The 21,604-nt window shown below is 42.4% G+C and overlaps 1 protein-coding gene across 6 annotated transcripts in view; it reads right to left on the bottom strand.

Moving 5' to 3' along the window:
* The window catches only part of ADAMTSL1 (ADAMTS like 1), a 786,832-nt gene that overhangs the window by 166,928 nt on the left and 598,300 nt on the right, over window positions 1-21,604 (bottom strand). For all 6 annotated transcript variants that reach the window (XR_008315783.1, XR_008315784.1, XM_053294216.1 and 3 more), the window contains 3 exons: window positions 15,620-15,824; window positions 10,734-10,881; window positions 5,618-5,702 (listed from right to left, as the gene is read on the bottom strand). Coding sequence is in view for 4 of the 6 variants with exons in the window: in XM_053294216.1 (XP_053150191.1) it covers window positions 5,618-5,702; window positions 10,734-10,881; window positions 15,620-15,824 (438 nt within the window). In the remaining 2 variants the exon portion in view is untranslated. The remainder of the gene's footprint in view (window positions 1-5,617; window positions 5,703-10,733; window positions 10,882-15,619; window positions 15,825-21,604) is intronic.

Raw genomic sequence — 21,604 nt, 5'->3', positions numbered from 1 at the left:
ACCAATTTTTGGCTACAGGTAGCTTGTATTTTTTGCAGATGTTCCAGTGTATCATCCCTGCTACCTTGTCATGCCTTTGTTTGTAGTCAGTCTGTGCAATCTTTTTACAACAGCTAATTAGGTGGTCCACTGTTTCATCTGCTTCTTTACAAAGGCGGCACTTGCTGTTTGTGGTTGATTTTTTGACTTTTGCTCTTATTGCATTTGTTCTTAGTGCCTGTTCTTGTGCAGCCAGTATTAAACCTTCTGTTTCTTTCTTCAAGTTGCCATTCTTAAGCCATTGCCAGGTCTTACTGATGTCTGATTTTCCACGTATATTGTGCAAATATTGACCATGCAGTGGCTTATTTTTCCATTTTTCTGCTCTTGACTTGTTCTTTCTTGTAGGCCTGCTTTCTTTCATTGGTGTTGAATAGTTTTGCATTATTGACCATTTGAAGTGCATTTTCTTCACTGTCCTTGATATATTCTTCAAGGCCTCTTTTCTCCTCCTCTACTGTTTGATGGACTTGCAGCATTCCTCTTCCACCTGAGCTGCGAGGGAGGTATAGCCTATCGACATCACTGCGGGGGTGCAGAGCATGATTGATGGTCATGATTTTCCTGGTCTTACGATCTAGCGTCTCTAGCTCTGCCTGGGTCCAGTCTATTATTCCTGCAGTGTATCTGATAATAGGTATAGCCCAGGTGTTTATGGCTTGTATGGTGTTCCCGCCATTGAGTTTGGACTTGAGGATTTTTCTAACTCTCCTGATGTATTCACTTCCAATTTTTCTTTTAACTTCAGTGTGTGCGATGTTATCTGCCTAGAGAATGCCCAAGTATTTGTAAGGTTCTTTCTCTTCCAGGTTCTTGATCTTGCTTCCATTGGGCAGTTCTATTCCTTCTGTTTTTCTTATTTTCCCTCTGTTCATTATTAATGCAGCACACTTGTCTAGTCCAAATTCCATTGCTATATCGCTACTGAATATACGGACAGTGTTTAGCAGTGATTTGATTTCTGACTGGGACTTTCCATACAACTTCAGATCGTCCATGTACAGCAGATGGTTTATTTTACTTGATGTTTTAGATGTTTGGTATCCAAGGCCTGTTTTGTTTAGTATTTGTGAAAGTGGGGTCATGGCGATTACAAACAACAGAGGGGATAGTAAGTGCCCATGGAAAATGCCTCTTCTAATGCTAACCTGTCCAAGTGTCTCGCCATTGATTGTTAACTGTGTACTCCACATGCTCATTGATTTTTAAAATAAATATCTGAATGTTTTTGCTGACACCAATTGTTTTTAAACATTTTAGTATCCATGTGTGAGGCAATGAATCGAAGGCTTTCTTGTAGTCAATCCATGCAACACTTAGATTTGTTTTTCTTCTCTTGCAATTTTCTAAAATCATTTTGTCAATCAGCAGCTGGTCTTTTGTTCCTCTGGTGTTCGGGCAATTTCCTTTCTGTTCAACTGGAAGCTGTTTGTTAGTTAATAAGTGTTGCATCACTTCATCTGCTATTATTCCAGTTAATAATTTGAACATGGTTGGCAGACAGGTTATCGGTCTATAATTACTTGGAACTGCACCTATTGCTGGGTCTTTCATGATGTGATGAGTTTTCCCAGTTGTTAGCCATTGTTCAATATCACCTCCTTGCAAAATGTGATTGAACTGTTTTGATAGTTGTTTATGAAGGCTTGTTAGGTGTTTAAGCCAAAAGCCATGCAGTTCATCGTCGCCTGGAGCAGTCCAATTTTTAATTTTCTTTGCTCTTTCACTTATTAATTCTGGTGTTATTATTAGATCTTGCATTTGTTGGTTACATTTTTTGACCTCTTTCATCCAGCCTGCTTTTTTATTATAATCTATTGGATTGTCCCATAATTTCCCCCAGAATTGCACTGTTTCTTCTTTATTTGGTGTTTCTATGTTTCTTGCAGTTTCTCCTTCTATGCTTTGGTAGAAACGTCTCTGATTCGACTGGAATTGGAGATTCTGCCTTTGTTGTGTAGTTCTGGCTTCATATCTGCTAATCTTCTTTGACACTGCTGTTATTTGCTGCTTTATTATTTCCAGGACTTCTCTAATTTTCCTTGAATCTAGATGGTATTTTTGGATCAGATACTGTTTGGTGTTTTCATTCTTCAGCTTCTTGTCTTTCATATCTTTCAATTTACTAGCATCTGATCTAAGCCTGGAGATTTTATTTTCTAATCTAATCTTCCATTTAGCTGATGTACTACTTTCTTTTTTTACAGGTCCATTGATCTTATATCCGAGCTCTTGTGTTGTTATTGTTGCTGCACTGTACATTAATTGGTTTGTTTCTTGCAAATTATTGGTTGTTATTTCTGCAAGTGCAGCATAGACATCTTTTAATACCTGAGCAAGTTGTTTTTTGGCAACTGTTTTTAGAGCTGAAAGTCGAACCCTGGTGGTTGCTTGGTTCATGTGCTCAGTTATTTTTTGCTTTAGTTCTTGTTGCTTTTCTGTTAAACGGCATTTGGGTTTTTGAGTTGAAGGCAAAGGGGAGGTTGCCTGGTTTTGATTTTGAAACAGTTCAGCAACAGTGGTATCCTCTATTTCCAACACCTCCTCCACCTGCACCTGAGCAACTGCTTCAGTTGGTGGTAATTCTTCTTCCATATATTGAGCCTGTGTTGCTCTTTGCAGTTCTTCCAGCTCAACTCCTGTGAATACTTTATTTCTTACTAGTTATTTTAGGCCCGTTAAATTAACGGGCGCTAGGAGAGTTGTGCGCTCCAGGCCCCCCGCCGCCATTCCCCCTCCCGCCGCCGCCAGCCTCCATGCCATGGCCGGTCTCCCCGGCTGGGCAAGGGCCCCCCGCCACCGCCGGCCTCCCCTTTCCGGCTTCCCCCGCCGCCTCCTCACCCCGTGCGTTGGCGGCTCTGCCACCACCTCGCCCGGCTTCTTCCTCTGCCTCCTTTTTCGGCGGGCCAGACCCGCCGCCGCCTCTCCTCTCCCCGCCGCCTCTGCCTCTGCCCTCCCCGTAGGCCGTTCTCGGCCCGCCGCTCTCCTCAACATGGCCGCTGTGTCTCTGCGGCCATATCTTCCTCCGTTCCCCCCGCTGCCCCCTCTGCCCTCCCGGTCCCCTCGCAGCCGCCTCTGCCCTCCCGGTCCCCCCGCTGCCGCCTCTGCCCTCCCCGTAGCCCGTTCTTCGACCGCCGCTCTCTTCAACATGGCTGCCGTGTCTCTGCGGCCGTATCTTTCTCGGACGTTCTTGGCATGCGCTCTGCGCATGCCCAGAACAACCAAGAAAGACATGGGCAGAGAGACACGGGATCACACCTAAGCCTTTTATTATAGAGGATTATGAATCTTCTCTGGTCTGCTAGCCTTTGTTCTGTTATTTTTGTATCTGGATGCTTCTCTTTCCAAATTTGGTACATTCTTTTAAAATAACCTCTTCTAGTTGGACTAGACTTGTAATAGCAGATCATTATTTCCTTGTTGGCATTTTTCGTATTTTTGTTGTTGTTAAGCAACCTTTCTTCCCGTAACTTTGCTGTCTTCAGCCCTGGTTGCTCAACTGAAGATCCTGAGTCCTGTTGCCCACTTGCCACCAGATGTCCAGGGACTCCAGCACCTGGCGCAGTCCTTGTTGACCCGGGCAACGACCGATTCAGTATAGATTTATTAAAGTTACGTCTCACCATATTGTTGATGGGAGAGGCACTCTTTGTCTGGCTCCTCTGGTGAGACCTGTCCAGTATGGTTGGACCTCTGGCATAGCTCTCATCTTCCTCAGAGCAGCACGCAAGCCCCACAACCACGCCAAGGTAGTGCCTCACTGGGCATTTATATCCCGCTCTTCCTCCAAGGAGCCCAGAGCGGTGTACTACATACTTGAGTTTCTCTTTCACAACAACCCTGTGAAGTAGGTTAGGCTGAGAGAGAAGTGACTGGCCCAGAGTCACCCAGCTAGTTTCATGGCTGAATGGGGATTTGAACTTGGGTCTCCCTGGTCCTAGTCCAGCACTCTAACCACTACACCACGCTGGCTCTCTTGCCTCATAAGGAAGGTGCTCTAGAGCAGGGATTCTCAATGTTGGGTCCCCAGATATTATTGGACTTCAGTTCCCATAACCCCCAACCAAAGGTCACTGGGGCTGGGGATTATGGGAGTTGAAGTCCAACAACATCTGGGAACCCAACGTTGAGAATTCCTGCTCTAGATCATCTTGGCTGCCATCTTCTGCACCTTCTCCAGTTCTATAATGTCCTTTTTGAGGTATGGTGACTAGAATTGTGCACCGTATTCCAAGTGTGGACAGACCATACATTTGTATAAGGGCATTATGATATTAATAGTTTTATTTTCAACCCCCTTCCTAATGATTCAAAGCATGGAATTGGCCTTTTTCACAGTTGCCGCACATTGAGTCGACACTTTCAGTGAGCTGTCCACCATGACCCCAAGATTCCTCTCCTGGTCAGTCACCGACAGTTCAGACCCCATGAATACCCATCAGTGTATATGTGAAGTTGGGTTTTTTAAACCCCCAATATCACTTTACACTTGCTAACACTGAACCACATTCGCCATTTTGTTGCCCACTCACCTAGTTTAGAGAGATTGTTTTGGAGTTCCTCAGAATCTGTTTTGGATTTCACTACCCTAAATAGTTTGGTGTCATCTGCAAATCTGGCCACCTTGCTGCTTACCCCAACTTCTAAATCATTTATGAATAAATTAAAAAGAACTGGTTCCAGTACAGATCCCTGGGGGAACCCACTTGTTCTTTCTGACTCGATATCCTAAAGATTGCAGCCCAGTTTGCTATCCAACTTGTCCTGCGGCACAGTCTTCGATACTACTTAGAATCTGGTAATTATGTTTTTAACCTTTGACTAACTTTGTTGATATTTGGAAATGAAAAGCTCTGTGCATAATTATTGGGGTTTAGATATTTGATGAACCCTGGGGTGCTAGGAAACCAATGAAGTGATGGCCCCATCTCACGTGGTGTGTTGTTCTAAACAATATGGCTTAGGAGGGAGAAACTCATGACAAGGATCAGCCTTCCTATTTAGACCATTTAGCTAAATGGTAACATTTAGACCAACTTTTAGCTAGTCTGAGCTAGAAGACTTCTTGTTGAGGTGGCAAGTTTTGATGTGTGGGTGCTTTCAAACACATATAATGTCTGAAGTATACAGTTCTGTGCGCTTATTGTACTACCTCAGCAAATGAGCATTTAAATCATCTCTTATTCACTAGTTTACATGAACCAAAATAAACAAACGCCATCAGCATGCCCAAAGCCACTTTGGTTATGAGTGAAAATCAGCATGAGTTGATTAAAAACCACAGCTGCTACAAGCTGAGAGGGTCATAAAAATAAGCCCTCAGTGAATCACCATACCCAGTAATAGAGCTATACCATGTTTATTGAAGGTTAACTCTTCACAGAAAAGACAACTCAGCCGGGAATACATCCACATTGGTCAGGAGTCATAAAAATGTCCTAATTTCAGTGGGAGTTATGTCTATTCCATGCTGTAACAATGCACTACAGATTACTTTAAAACAAAACACTTTTAATGTATTGCTTGAATCCTGACTTCCAAGTGTCACAAATTCAGCAAATTATGTTTTCAGACTTACGTTGGTTCTTCTGACACCATAGTTCCTTCTTCCAGCTCCTGGGCTTGCTTGTACCATGGTAGCTTAGCTTCAACAGGAAGTTTCTCTGGGGAAACAGTAACAGGAAAATAGGATCTAAGCAATAGTGATATCAAGCATGGTTTTTGTAAATTTCTCTACCTGAGTTTTGTGATGCATTAATTTCATGCTAGAAAACACTGCTCTTATGAGAGGTAGTACACACGTGGAGAGGGCTTGTCTATTGCACAGACTTGTAGTAAGGGTGCAGTACAGCTCTGTGTACTGGAATGTAGAGTTGGTATGGGAGAAGAGCTGGTCTTGTGGTGGCAAGCATGACTTGTCCCCTTTGCTAAGCAGGGTCCACCTGGTTGCATATGAATGGGAGACGACATGTGTGAGCACTGTAAAATATTCCCCTTAGGGGATGGAACTGCTCTGGGAAAAGCGTCTAGGTTCCAAGTTCCTCCCTGGCATCTCCAAGATAGGGTTGAGAGAGATCCCTGCCGGCAACTTTGGAGAAATCACTGCCAGTCTGTGTGGACAATACTGAGCTTGATGGACCAATGGTCTGATTTAGTATATGGCAACTTCCTATGTTCCTGTGTTCTGTGCACTCTGAACAAACCCCCTATGCAGCTGCACCGGCTCCATCAGATTGAATTCATGCATCTCCTTATGTAGGAGATGCAAGAGTTCCCTTTTTATCTGTTAGTGTAGTGACAAGAAATCCAGAGACACAGCTACTTTTCACTATTTGTTTTTGTAATGTGCAAAATGCACCAAGTCCAGGTTAGATGTTCATATTCCTGCATTAGTTGGCTAAAGGTAAACGAAAATGGCCATGTGTGTATCCTTAACTTTTATAACCTGAATAAGTTATACTAAGCTCCACTTTGATGGCTTATTATGGCACAGAAGAAAATCCAGATGTGATGAGTGATATTTCAAGAAACAGAGAAACACTAAAATAGTTCAGCGATGCCCTTCCACTCAGAGCTTATCAGTTCATCAGCTATGTGGATTCAAAGAATGAGCTGAATACGTTTTCTGTCATTTTTGATATAAAACAGTACAGCTCTGTGTTTTTCCCTTTCCAAGAGCGGTACCAAATATATACATTAAAAATATCTTATAAAAATACTGACTTGAGGAGCCAAATGATTCTCTCACAGGAACATAAATCTGGATTAGGCTGGAATAAGAAGAGCAAACTAGACCTGTATTGACCCTTTAAGAAAAGAGGACTGAAGACTAGCCAATGACAACCTGTGACAAACTGATGATCAAGACCAAAGGACATAGCAGCTACCTGGGAAGCCACTACATTCTAATGAGCACACAAATGCTACAATACTCCCTTGGTCTCTGACCGTAGAATGTTTTCAGAAAGATAATAGATGATATCCAGACTAAATTACTCACAAGTAGCCTCACCAAAAATAAATGGGACAAGCTAGTTGTGACTAACTTGCCCCATTAATTTTAGTGTGTCTACTCATGCATAATTTAGTCTGGATGTCAGCAAATGTTAGCTACTTAAATGTTCCTGCCCAAACTTAATGAGCTAGCACCCTGCTTTGTGGGACCTGTTGCTTTTAAAATAGCTTCAACGATAAATGTTTTATTTAGTTTGATTTGAGGACTGTACCCCTAAATGTACTTCTTTACGAGTGAATTCAATAAACGCTAATGACATTGGCGGACATTGCGCAAGGCAACATGGGCAGTCCTGAAACACCTGTTACAGGCATCTAAAGCAATGACTGTGGCGCTAGAGAACAGGGTTTGTCCGCTACTACTTAAAACTGTGCAACCACACTTCCATAGTGCTATGTATGTTGAAAACAGATTCACTGCAGTGGAAGTGTGAATGTGCAATTTTAAGTAGTGGACGAGCCCTGTTCACTGTAGATTTGTCTCAGGGATCTACATCCACCCTATGGAGCCTTTAAAGCCTCAGGGTTTTCAGCCAATTACAGATATTGCCTCACAGCTGAGCAGGAAATTGATACAAAACAAACAAAAATGCTCATATACTTGGTATAGAAGATTTTTTTTAATACATTATTTTAAAGTCCTTGAACAATCAGTTGCAATTCTGTTTCACATCTCCTATTATGAATTTTCCAGGTGAAAACTTGTAGGCAGGAGGAGGACTAATAAAGTTATTATACCCACATGCCTTCAAATTACATGCCAGGTTTCTACTAAAATCTGTTTAGTGGTACTATTTGATGATATATATGTGGCAACAGAGCGCTTAGCTTGAGCTGTATTTTATATGCCCATTAACTAAAATACATTAAGAGATATTTGTTTATACTGGAATTGTGGGTGCCTCTTGAATTGCACCCCTGCCACCGAAATATATTTATTTTTATGGGTGGGGAAAGTTAGGCCTTACTTCTTTTCTTTCGTCCTTTTAAATCAAAAATTGTACAGCCTTGTTTTTAAAAAAACAAAAACAGATGGTGTTTTCCTGTACAGATGGCCATGTAGTTCCTTTGAAAAAATGGAGTGGGCCTGTGTTGCAGGGACTTAGTGGAGAGGAGACAAGTACAGTTCTGTTTAAAAACTGTAGTTGTTGCTACCTGGTTACAGGTGTTGACTGGATAATGCTAATCTTTAAAGACACAAAGGTCTCAAAAAGTGGATGAATTATTTTTCTCATTACATCCCTGTAGGGATGGCAGCTCAGCCTTAATAGGTTGGGCCAGGGGAAATTAAGAAGTCCTCCATTCCAACATCATCATATGGGTCTCTGGACTACAGCATTGGTTCCATCATGGCAGTTTCCTTATAAAAACTGTGTATAACCGGGTTGGCTTCACACAACAAATGGCAAGTCTGACTGCCACAAACTGCTGGTTCCCAGAGAGTGCATGCTTCTGGTGTGAGCTGCAAGTTCTGGTCCCAGCATATCGAGCGAACCCAGAAATGTTGGGTGCCCCAGTTGCACTTCCCTCTGCCACCCAGGTTCAAATCTTGATTACAGATGTTGCGTGGTGAAGGAAACTGAGGCCAGGGCACTGGGACACATTCCTGGTTTGTACATAGATGCCTTTACTCTGCATATGGGTAGCAAAAAACCATTAGCCAGCTCTGACATCCTGAATTGCCCATGCTAGAACTATGCTAAGGAAGCCTATCTTTAATAACATTCTCTGTCTACTTTAATAAACAGACCACTTCCTATTTATTACATTCAACTGATTTGTTTAGTACACACACAAGATAACAATTTTTCCTGCCTTGGCTGCAAACTTTCAGGCTCAATATGCAATGGGAAATGTAATGTCTGGTAAGGAACACTTTCTAAATTTGTTTTTTCTTTTAACCCAACATAATACTATATAGCTTTTTGCGTTTACACAAGGCTAAAATAGTTATAGTTTAATGGTTTAAACAATAAACGTGATGATGATGAGGTATCTTCTACGCAGGAAGACAGTGGTCTTTTTCTGGTCTATGGCCCAGAAATTTGTAAGAATTGCCCAGCAATTTGCAGGAAGTTCTTATATGCATGTTGGTATTTCAGTTGTGTCTGGAATATTTATATGAGCAAGCATGGAAGCATTTAGCAGTAGTATCAACTGTGATATGGGGGAATGCTTTTATGTCTAGAGACACTTACAAAGCATTAGAGGTGACGGAACAGTACCAGTGGTATTTTTAATGCAACCAGTAAGAAATGTTAAAACAGGGATGGAATAATCTTACAACTGGGAGATGTCCAGCAAGCACAAATTTTCCTCATCACCAGGGATGTGCCGAAATGTGATTAGGCACACGAATCACAGCACAATCCCTTTAAAACTGAAGACTTCCACAACTTCTTTAACACAGCCCCTTTAATCCCTGCTCCTCCTCCACTTGTCACCATTGCCATACTCACGGAACTCCTCCTAGCTATCAGCACACACCGGTGGCCTCACACTGGCAGCCCTTCCTCCACCTCCTCCTCCTTGTTTTTCTTTGTGACAGTGGTGGTAGCCGTTTAGCTTGTGGCAGCCCTTCCTCCACCTCCTCCTCCTTGTTTTTCTTTGTGACAGTGGTGGTAGCCGTTTAGCTTGTGGCAGCCCTTCCTCCACCTCCTCCTCCTTGTTTTTCTTTGTGACAGTGGTGGTAGCCGTTTAGCTTGGAATGAGGGAGGGTAGGTGGGCACACACACACATACACCCTTCCACTGTGCCATTACTTGCTGAAGAGCTGCTTTATACGTGGTGGGTAGCAAAGGGAGGTGGGGGGGCATCTTGCCACCCTGTCAGCTCCCCAGTAATCTGCCATTTAAGGCAATCACTTCACCTTGCCTCATGAAAGGGGCACCACAAATGCTCTGTAGAGCGGTTCCAGATGGAAAGTATTTAATTCTGGCTCTATGAGGGAATTTTTAAATGTTTGCATTTACTGACAGTAAGTACAGTACTGAAGGCTTTATGCAGACAAATATATTTATCAGAAGATCCTAACTTCCCACAGCACATGGCTAAAGTTAGTCTTTTACCTGCAGAGGATAAAGAGTTTTGGCTGCCAAAACATCAATGACAAAGAATAACTTTTGCCCCGATTTAACTTGTTAAATTAAAAGTAGGGAAGAACTTCCAAGTTGTCCCATCTTGCTAGTCATGGTGGCTCCATCTCCCCACTCTGTCTTTATTCACAGAGAAGGATTTTTAGGTAGTATTGTGTCCAAACCAAGCTATTTCTCCCTGCCCTCAGTTCATGGCCAAGGTACAGCTGAATTTGTGCACAGGGTGCTCAGCCCTTCTTCTAGCTTCATACAAATCAATTTCACCTATTTTCATAAAGCCCAAGAAACATTTCTGGCCTCTGAGCAAAATAATTTTATCAGCTGTAGTTAGTAATGCTTTACTGTTTTATCATTTTTCAATCTGTTGAGTTCTATTAGTTTTAAGTTTGATAGTTTTAAAGTTAATTTTGTTAGTTGCTTTGAATTTTTTTTGTTAATAATAAGATATAAATCCAAATAAATAAATAAATAAAGCCCAGAATATTTACTTTCAAACCCACAATCCACTGATAAGATTCCCCCAAATTGGGGAAAAATGTTTTCACTGGAAAAACCCTTAGCAAATGTTCAGCTGCTTGGATTTACCTTTGGGCTTGTAGCAAGGAGTAGGAACTATGCATTCTTCTTTGATGTGAGGCTTTGTTTTAGGACTGCAGCCGCCTGTATGCATCCCTCTGTGATCAATGCACAGAACCACTCGGTACCTCAGGCCTTGGCCACATGTCACAGTGCACTGAAAGGGGAAACAACCATTATTTGTATTTGTATTCAAAAATGGCAATAGAAGAACATAGGATATGATCCAGCTAATGCCCCAGTTCAGCATGGGGAGATCCATGTACATCTCTATCTGCATCATAATTCTCCTTTGGCTCTCTGAACTGCTGGATGTAGCTTTCTGTGTAAGGATGTGCATCCCCATCCAAGGCCTACTAGTTGTATGGCAAGCTGGATAGGGGTTAATTAGAATAATGGAACAGCAGCACTTTGGAATATTCATAACTGAGTGATACCTTCACATCTCCTTCCAAAGCTCTCCTTCCCAGCTTTCCAAACATCATATCACGATAGATTCTCAATGCTTTTGTGAACCCCTCATAATCACCACCACCACTACCACCTACTCAAAGAGATCTTCTGTCAATGACTATAGATGTTACTTGGTTATTTCTTAAAAACATAGTTTGACAGATTTCATTGTTTGCATTCCATCTTGCATCCATCCTGCAGAACAGACTTAGGCCCAGCACCCTGACTGTGACTGTAGCAGGGAATAAGGAAGGCAAAAGGAAGCACATCATCATTTGGAAGGGCAGTATAGAAATTTTTTTATTATTATTATTATTATTATTATTATTATTATTATTATTATTATGAAGTTATTTATTTATTTATTTATTTATTTATTTATTTATTTATTCGATTTCTATACCACCCTTCCAAAAATGGCTCAGGGCGGTTTACACAGAGTAATAATAAATTAATAAGATGGATCCCTGTCCCCAAAGGGCTCACAATCTAAAAAGAAACATAAGATAGACACCAGCAACAGTCACTGAAAGTACTGTGCTAGGGGTGGATAGGGCCACTTACTCTCCCCCTGCTAAATAAAGAGAATCATCACATTAAAAGGTGCCTCTTTGCCAAGTTAGCAGGGGTTCATGTCATGATGGTTTGAATATACTGTCATATACTTGTTTTGGTAATGTTTGTCACCATCTTCTTTATCAGGCCTGGTAATCTATATTCACTAGTAGTAGCTTGAACCAAGTTCACATAATCCATGTGCCGACAAAAAATGTGTAATTTGTGGGTGACCAACACTCTGATTGGCAAGCACACACACACACATGTGTTTGTATGAAGTTATCTTTAACTATTAGGTGGCTGGCTTCCTTTATTACTCACTCCTTCACTCTTTTACTCATCCACCCACCCACCCTAAATAAAAGCATTAGCTATCTGGCCTGCAGCCACCTCTGGCTGGTCTTACTAACACTTTGTAATCTCCTTCTGTAGTCACTTCTGCTATACACGAGGTAAAGCATGAGAACTAATGGGTTAATCAGTGTGACATCAAAGTTTTTCGGAATGTGGTGCTAGATACAGTGGGAAACTATTTTGGCTTTATACCTCCAAACAGTTCCCAAATTATATCTAAAATCCAAATGTTCCCCCTGTTTGTTGCCTCTGCAATAGTGGACTTCAAAGACATTTCGAGCAGTGGGTACAACAAGAAAAATCAAATAGAACTTTCACAAACATACAGTAATAAATGAAGGATTTAAATATAATCTCCTATTTAACATTTGCAAAGTACTATATAGAAACATACAACAGAGTCCTATCCATGTTTACTAAGAAGAGTGTCCTACTGAGTATAATTAGACTGCTTTTTTAGCAAGCATGTATTTACCTGAGTGTTTGCCCCACTGAACATATTGTGACTTATTTCTAACTAAGCAGATGCAGAATTGTATTGGTATTTCTGATTTTGGTAACAAAAGGAGATTATTTGAAATTTGTTTTTTCAAAAGGGAAAACAAATGCAGATAAGATAATATGAGTAAATGAAGGTGAGATGATCTTGACTAAAACTGACATTTCTTGGATAACACAATTATGCTCTAGTTGTAAAAGAAAATTTGAGAAATCGGTGCTAATTACCATACATGAATAATTAATGGAGGAAAGATTTACAAATCATCATTTCATGTATGTAAGTGAAGGAAAAGACATTCTGACTCTTTCACCAGCCTGCGGACTAAGGGCCACCAGGTAGCTTCACTACTTCTGTCCAAGCATGAACACCAACAAGGGAAGATCAGCCAGTCGCAATTGGTCATAAGTGCCTGCTTACAACTCATTACTGCATTCTGACATTGTCAAACTGATCTGCCTCTATCTTTTCCCTCCACACCTCTTCACTTGCATGTTTTGTATTTCTAATTTGCAAGTCTAAGGTCAGGGCCTCTAACTCATTTATTTGGATTGACATGAGCCATTTGGGGAGATAATATTTGTCTGAAAGCAGGATAAAAATATAATAAAAATAAATAAGAGAAGATTGGAAACAGTTGTAAAAACTGTGAAAGGTATTATTGATTATGTAATTCTTCTCCCATGGTGATTTTATTAGTTTATTTGAAAAACACTGTAAGAAATAAATAAAGATCTCTTCTAGGAAATGTATCATTACATGGATTTGATTAGCAAAATACTGGAAATACAAACAGCTACCTACATTAGAGGAATGGACCCCCAAATTGTAGCATTGTACAAATGAACAAACTGAATCTCTTCCAATGTCTTTCAGAAGAAACCATTTATTCAGCTGATTCTCTCCATCTCATTTTGGAATGGGATTAAACCAAACAAAAACGTTATACAAGAAGTAGTTGCTATGTTCTGAACTGTCAGTACATTGTACCAAAGAATATTATTTTGGTTTGTAACGTCAGGCTTTTTATGATATCATTTTATTGTTAAAATTTCAATAAAATTTAAAATTTAAACAAGCAGAGATAATTATAGGCATTAAAAGCCTTCTGCCTAATTATTATGGTTGTTCTGTTGGCTTTATTCCAAGTAGCTGGGCAAAAATCCAGAATCTATATTTTCTGGTCAAAAGGCACATTATAATTGCTTAAATCAAATCTTTGGACAGCTTGCCCTTCTCAGAACATGTCTACGCATTATAATTCAACTATATTATTTACATTTGACTATTTTAAAAGACTAATCCACTAGGATATTTTCAGGCATAAATCATTGTGAGCAGCATCCTAAGCTCTTTTTAGGGTTTTAAAATGTTGCCTCCTTAGCTTTAGTAATTCTGTCTTTTCAGTACTATCAGGTATCCAGGACTTTGACAGCACCCTACACAATGAAGAATACTTTAGAGGTATAGTCACTGCAGCAGCTGAAATAAAGGTCAAACATGTTGTAAACCGCCCAGAAACCTAAGTTTTGGATGGTATAAAAATATGTTAAATAAATACATGAATGTTAAATATGTTAAATAAACTGGACTGAAGGTCATGAGAGGCCTATATGGAGCTGAATTTTGGAATCCCACCAGCTCCTGCTTGGACTCATAAATGCCTTCCTCTGATAGCACTCAAGACCTTGGACATACATTTCTTCAGTGATTCTACTGATGCTGGCAGGAGAAGGATCCACTTGATGTGGACCATTTACAAGGAGAAATACTGATCTGTCATATTAACAATATAGGAGTAAGCTTAGAGGAAATAAAACTGCTTAGAGGAAATAAAACAGCCATATAATTATGTTTCCAGCCCCTCTCTGTAAACTGAGCACACAGAGGGGATTATGCCTGCTGACTATGCACCCTATCATCCACATGTTAATTGTGTGTGTAAGGGGGCACTATATAAGTACAGTTCCTCCACATTATCAGGAACCCACATCATCAAAACCATCATCAGGGTTCCTGACTGCATGGAAAACAACTCTATACATGTACAGCTATAGACACACTGAGCCCCCTACACAGAGATGCTTCATGTGTGAATGCCAGGGAGGTATCTTTAGCAGGCAAAATCCCACTCCCCTTCACATGTTCAGTTTGTGGAGGGAAATGTAAGAATAGAATTTGTGGCAACCATGGAGACTGAAAGGCAACTGTTTTTGCCTTGAATCTCTAAAGTTATGCTGTGGTATACATCTGCAATTATTGGCTGCCTTCAGAAATTGTTAAGAACCGTAGATTCGGTGAACCCGCGGTCCTCCTGTCCGTCACCTGACACACTCCCTGACAAGTCAAAGCTGCAGTCTCGGAGCCTGCAAGGGAATAGAAACTGACTGTGCAGGCTTCCTAAAACCCCGGAAGGAAAGCCATGGCAACCAATGGACTTTGAGCAGCAGGAGGAGCTTCCTTCCTTAACTCCAGTTTGGGAGAGTTAACCAAACTAGAAGACACGCTCCAGCCTCTGGACCCTCGGTTTGGTAATGAACTTTACCTACAACTGGGGGTTCAATCGGAGACTGGGGGTGGGAATCAGGGGTCCTGGAACTGCGTCTCCGACTGTTCGGACGTCACGGAGAGCCAGCCTGAGGTGAGTTTGCCTCAGGGTTCCCATGATGTCCAAAGGCGGCCATTGTGTTCTTCATGCTGTGCTGGTTGCCATTATTTTAAAACTCCTCACAACAGAAAAATGGTCATTCCTGTGATACTGGAACATTCATTAAGTTCTGGGTGGTAGAGAATTTGAAAGAAGCCCAGCATATCCTAGAGGCTCTCCATACAAAGGTGAATTCAAATTGTTTTTCATCAGGGATCCAGAGTGGCTAGGGCGCTAGTATATATATCCTCCTTTGTACTGTGGTTAATCCAGACGTGTTCATTTCTCCATCAGCACATTTATTAAAAGTATCACAACTATTCCTAGACTGTAGAGGATTCATTTGCAAGACATCAAAACAAATATATAACTTAATGTGGTTACCGGAGACCATTCTTGCGCCAACCACTTAGGACAATCAAAAATGTTGCAGGGCTGGACAATGGGCATCTTTGGGGTGTACATGCACTTCCATTCCTCTACAGAGCTTATAAGCCCCTGGATGTCCTCTTCTACACAAGAGACTGTGCGGCTCTGAATGCCTCCTCCACAAGAGGAAGAACAGGCAGTCCACGGAGTGCTTTCCCACCTGCAAAATAAGATGTCAGTCAGGGAAAAGCTAACTGCATACAATTTCTTGTATCATGTCCCTAGTAATTGCAGCAAAGCACAACCCTTCCAATTGCTAACACCATTTTAGGTGGTTGGCCAGTGCTTCACCTCAGTGTCCAATTGAGATCAAATGACTTACTAAGTGGAAGAGGTTTGGGTTTCAGTATGTGATGGTATTTTCTTAGCATTGAAAATAGAAGAGGGAAACACCACTTTTATCAGCAACAACTATCTTACAAAATTAAAGGAAAACAAAGACTGGATGCCTTTTATGCCTATTGGCAGAAAGTCAGGATATAAATAGGATTAAATAAGTAAAGGACAGATTCTCTGCTTCCACATTTATTGGGAGGAAACATGGTGATTTAAATATGCATGCACCATTCACAACATATTTTGCCAAGGATATTTGGTCACCTGAACGTATCTGTACTCAAAGTGTCAATGTGAATTGGCTCTCCAGCTGAGAGTTTTCCAAGCATTGCATCCTGAAATCTCCGTTTAACTAGACATGCCAGGGACAGAACCTGGACCTTCTACATACAAAGCAAGTTGTCTGCCACCAAACTGTGGCTCTTTCATGACGGATGTGCTATTTAATTGCACCATAAAGATATAAGAACTATGTGAAAATGGAACTATGTGAAAATGGAACTAAAATGAATTTGGAACACAAACGACAGAATTTTATAGTTCACTGTAGAGTAAACGTGTCATTTTTATGATCTTCTCGTCTGAATAGTCCATGGATAGTATAGAAAAAAGCTATCTCATGAATATCTCATATGCTCTGTAAAAACTGAAAATATTTCAGCCATCCTTCTTATGTGAAGTTTCTGGAGTCCAGTGATAATTATCCTTAAAAGAAATGCAGAAGGATTGCATAGCAGAACAATCTATCAAGGAAAAACATTTTCCATTAGAAACTATTAAAACTTCTGGGTTGGATGGGGGCAAGCAAACAAACTTAATTCAGATAAGAGAGGTGCTCTGGGTTAGCAAAACAAGTAATCCGAGTAGTGAGGTAGATCTGCTTTTAGATGGGGTCACACTCCCTCTGAAAAACTAATTTAAGAGCTTGGGGGTGCCCCGGGACCCAACACTGTCTCTGGAGGCTCAGGTGGAGGCAGTGTCCTGAAGTGCCTTTTACCAGCTTTGGCTGTTACACCAGTTCTGATCCTACCTGAAGAAACCAAATCTGACCCGTTACCCATAGTTACATCCAGACTGAATTACGGCAATTCAGTCTATGTGGGCTGCCTTTGGAGACAGTTTAGAAGCTTCAGCTAGTTCTGAATGCTGCCACAAGGATGCTCATGGGTCATTACACATTAGGCTCGCCAAATAGGGACTTTTATCGAGGACATATGACTATTTGGGGGGACCAAATGACTTGGGGGGGACATTAGGAGGAATAGAGACTACTTTGAGGACCAAACCTTTTGGGGGGGCATTTGTTGTGCAAATGTCTGAAGTTTTGGGAGCTGGAACATTTTGTTCACTCGGAACACTTTGCTTTCATGAGCAACTTCTCTTCCTTTGTCTCATTCCCCTGCCAGCATCCTACTGACCATCTATCCAATAGAGAAGCCAGAGTGCAGTTTCTGCTTGGCTGATGCTGGTGTTAATGGCTGATGCTGGTGTTACCTTGTGTTTCTTTTTAGATTGTGAGCCTTTTGAGGACAGGGGAACATCTTATTATTTCTTTTTCTTTGAAAAGCACTGTGAAACCTTCTGTTGAAAAGCAGTATATACCGTATTTTACGGACTATAAGACGCTACGGACTATAAGACGCACCTGAATTTTAATCCGGTTTTTCAGAGTTTTAACATATTAAACTGTTAAAACATATAAGACGCACCTGAATTTTGGCTGATATTTTTTGAGGAAAAAAGTGAGTCTTATAGTCCATAAAATACGGTAAATGTTTGTAGTCATAGAAAACAGCAAGTGAATGGGAGACCATGCATGCACCAGATTAGACCCTGCAACGGGGTCAGGACATATCTTTGAAGTGTGCTTCCACACTTCCTGCGTTGTGACACAGCAGTCCCTATGCTGGCAGCAGGGTGCCGTTCATATTTCCAATGCCTTGTTTCGAATTTAATTGCTGAGATATAGTGCTATGACATCGTGTATCCAGCGTAAAGAAGTTGCTGCTTCTTTGGGTTGTTAGTTTTCACAAGACTGCCCCCCCCCGCCCTGCTGTTTACGTTTTGAATGCGATTTAGGCGTGTGTCCGAACCGGTCCGGCGGCCATTCTATAGAATGGCCGAACTGCCGGACCGGTTCTGCCCTGGTTGGTCCGGGTCCGGGTGGGGGGGGTATTGCTTTAAGGGCGGGAGGGCTTGTTTACCCCTCCCGCGCCTCTTTGCCCCCGCCAGTGGCCGTAATCTACTGTAAAATTGGGGCGCTGGAAACCAGCCGCCCCAGCCGCCGCCGCCGCTTCCGCCGCCCCCCCCCGTGAGCAAATTAGAGATAAAAAAGGCTACTGCCTACAAGGAAAGGCTACTGCCGCCCCCCCACCCGCCACCCGCCACCCGCCACCCCCCCACGAGTGCTCACCAAGTTAGAAGAACTTAGAGAGGAGCTCGCGAACAGAGCTCCTCTCTTATCGAAGCCTCCGGCCCAACTGGGGCCTTGGGCGCGTGCGCACGCGCACTAGAGCTCTTTATCCTATAGAGCTTTTGCCGGAGGCCCGGTCTACCCGCAGGGAAGAAGCCGGGTAGACCGGGCCTCCGATCGCCGGAGGCCCGGTCTACCCGGCTTCCTCCCGGCGGGTAGACCGGGCCTCCGGCAAAAGCTCTATAGGATAAAGAGCTCTAGTGCGCGTGCGCACGCGCCCAAGGCCCCAGTTGGGCCGGAGGCTTCGATAAGAGAGGAGCTCTGTTCGCGAGCTCCTCTCTAAGTTCTTCTAACTTGGTGAGCACTCGTGGGGGGGTGGCGGGTGGCGGGTGGGGGGGCGGCAGGGCGGCAGTAGCCTTTCCTTGTAGGCAGTAGCCTTTTTTATCTCTAATTTGCTCGCGGGGGGGGGGCGCGGCGGAAGCGGCTGGGGTGGCTGGTTTCCAGCGCCCCAATTTTACAGTAGATTACGGCCACTGGCGGGGGCAAAGAGGCGCGGGAGGGGTAAACAAGCCCTCCCCGCCCTAAAAGATAGGCTCCCCTTTGGTGCTGGTCCGGACTGCTCCGGACCATGCACATCACTAATGCGATTTGCCTGAACAGAAGCATTTGCCTGAACAGAAGCTAGTCTGGAAATTGCCCATACAAAGAGCATACAAAGAGGCTGGCTCAGTAGCTAATTGGCTTGGTAGCTAGCTGGCTGCCCCGTCTCGAGCCAAAAGATGAAGCTGCTGGCCTGGCTGGAGAGAGCAGGCTGGGTGACCTGTGGGGGAGGAGGGCAGAGGACAGTGTGTGTGGTAAACCTTACCAGGAGATGAATTTACAGTTATGCAAATATTACACCTATCCTGCAGTAGCTACACTGGCTGCCAGTTTGCTTCCAGGTCAAATTTAAAGTGCTGGTTCTGACCTTCAAAGCCATACATGGCTTGAGACTGAGTTATCTGTCAGACTTCATTCACCCATATGAATTTGCCAGGGGTCCTCAGATCTTCACCTCAGACCCTGACTGTTGGTGCCACCACTAAGGTAGATATGGTTGGTAGGGACTAGAGACAGGGCCTTCTCAGTAGTGGCCTCCATCTCTGCAGTGCCCTCCCAGAGGTGCTTCATCAGTCTCCCCCCTGGAGGGAGGGAGAAAGGAATATTTTGAAATTGGTTTTAACTGGGGTTCTTGTTTTCATCAGTTTTAGTCCCATCTGCAATTTTCTCTTGCTCTTGTTTTGTTTTTATGCTTGTTTTATCACTATTTATTGTTATTTTATTATAAGCCACCCTAAGAAGTATGCTGGAGGAGCAGATGGAAACATTGGCCCACATTCTCGGCCATTCCCGTTGCCCTTCCCCATGCTGAGTATGCAGTAAACCTTCAGCACAGCTAGTCTCCTGGTTCCCTGCAAGGGTGGAGCTCTTGCTCTGCCCTTGTAACACTGCCTAGAATGTGAACCATTGTAAATAAATAAAATAAACTCTCTTTTATTAAAACAAATTTTAATATATTTACTTATTTTAGAATTCATCAGTTAAATATGGGGGTAGGAATTTAGTCTCAAGGTTTGTTTGTTTTTAAAGCAGTGTATTTCTGCTAGCTTTCTTTAATATTGTTGATGAAACAGAAATATTATGTTTTACTCTTTAACTTTTCCCTCAGCAAAATAACCTGAAATATATGTGCGCACGTGCGCTCTCTCTCTCTCTCTCTCTCTCTCTCTAAGCGCTTCTGACGTAATTATTATTATAGCCCCCCCTCCACTTCTCCCATATATGCATCTTTCTAGAACAGCAGTTTATACCATATCACAAAAGTATAGTCTCTGATTAGTTGTTGCACAATATTTGTTGCTTTGGATCATGATATGTGATCAGAAGAGTCAGCCTCATGTAGTGGTAGACTCCCATTTGCTAGAGGTTTTCTAACAGAGGCTGGACAACCATCAGTTTCCTGCTCTAAGTAGGGAGTTATACTAGAAGACATTCAAGAACCTTTCTAACTCTATGGAGAGGGAGGATATCCAAATTTCATCTAAACACACAATGCAAATAATACTTTCAAGTAGAACTTAATTCAGATGCTTAGGGATGCTTCAGACATTCCGCCTCTCACATGTGGCCTGTCAGCCCCGTGACACTTGCACAACCACACTGCAAGCAGCTGGTACCATACAGGGGTGGAAAGGTGTGCAGGGATGATGTGTTCTGGTATTGTCTGAACCAGCCCACTGACACCTACTGGACTCTGCTTATGATGTCACTGATGATGAGTTACATATACACTACATTATGGCCCTGTACCCAGAAGGCAAACAAAGGACTTCGGAGGGGAGTTGAAACAGACTAACATTATGGCAAACTGCAAAGTAGTTCTTTGTCACTTTCTTCCATGGCATAAGCCTTCAGACTTTGCTTTAAGACTAGCTCACCAGTCAGAAACATAGTTTTAGAGAAGATTCCTTTGACAAAGGAACAGGAGGCAGTGGGCCAAGGCTTCAATAATTACTCCACTTGCATCTGGTCTGTCAACAAGTCCAATCCAGTTATTACAGTTCCAGCTTCCTGCACATCCCTCAACCATTTCCAGGTTGGAAAGGGAGAGCAGAGATTGGGTTTGACCCACGGACCTCTAATTGCTTGTTTCTACTTTAGCAGGATTCACTGTAACTGCTTATCCAGACTTGAGGTTGGTCAGTTTCAGTTCTCATGTAAGTCATTTCTTTGTAGGCTGAGCACTTCAGTCCTTATCTGCTCATCTAGCCTTTAAAAAAGCAAGTAGTTGCAAGTAGAATTTAGTAGCACCTACTTTCTACTTCTTTCAACATCAAAGTTGGATTTGTATCAGAGTGTATACACATACGTTCTAAAGGGATGGAATTGATCAATTTAGAGGCCACCATTGTGTTTCAAGATGGTAGGTCAAAATTAGGGATGTGCCCAAACTGGATCGAAGCATGGTTCAAGCACTTTTAGGGAAAGTAGAAAGGAAACTTTAAGGAAAAGGAGAGCAGATGCTTACCTGCTCTCTGCTCCCCCTTCCATCTGGGGTGGCATGTGTCCCCAAAATCCCTGTGCACCACCAGCATGCACATTATTTATTTATTTATTTAACATATTTGCATACTGCCCAAAACACATGTCTC

Source organism: Hemicordylus capensis, chromosome 2 (assembly GCF_027244095.1).
Source record: "Hemicordylus capensis ecotype Gifberg chromosome 2, rHemCap1.1.pri, whole genome shotgun sequence".
NCBI classification, from domain to species: domain Eukaryota; kingdom Metazoa; phylum Chordata; class Lepidosauria; order Squamata; family Cordylidae; genus Hemicordylus; species Hemicordylus capensis.
This window is presented reverse-complemented; position numbering and strand designations above follow the sequence as displayed.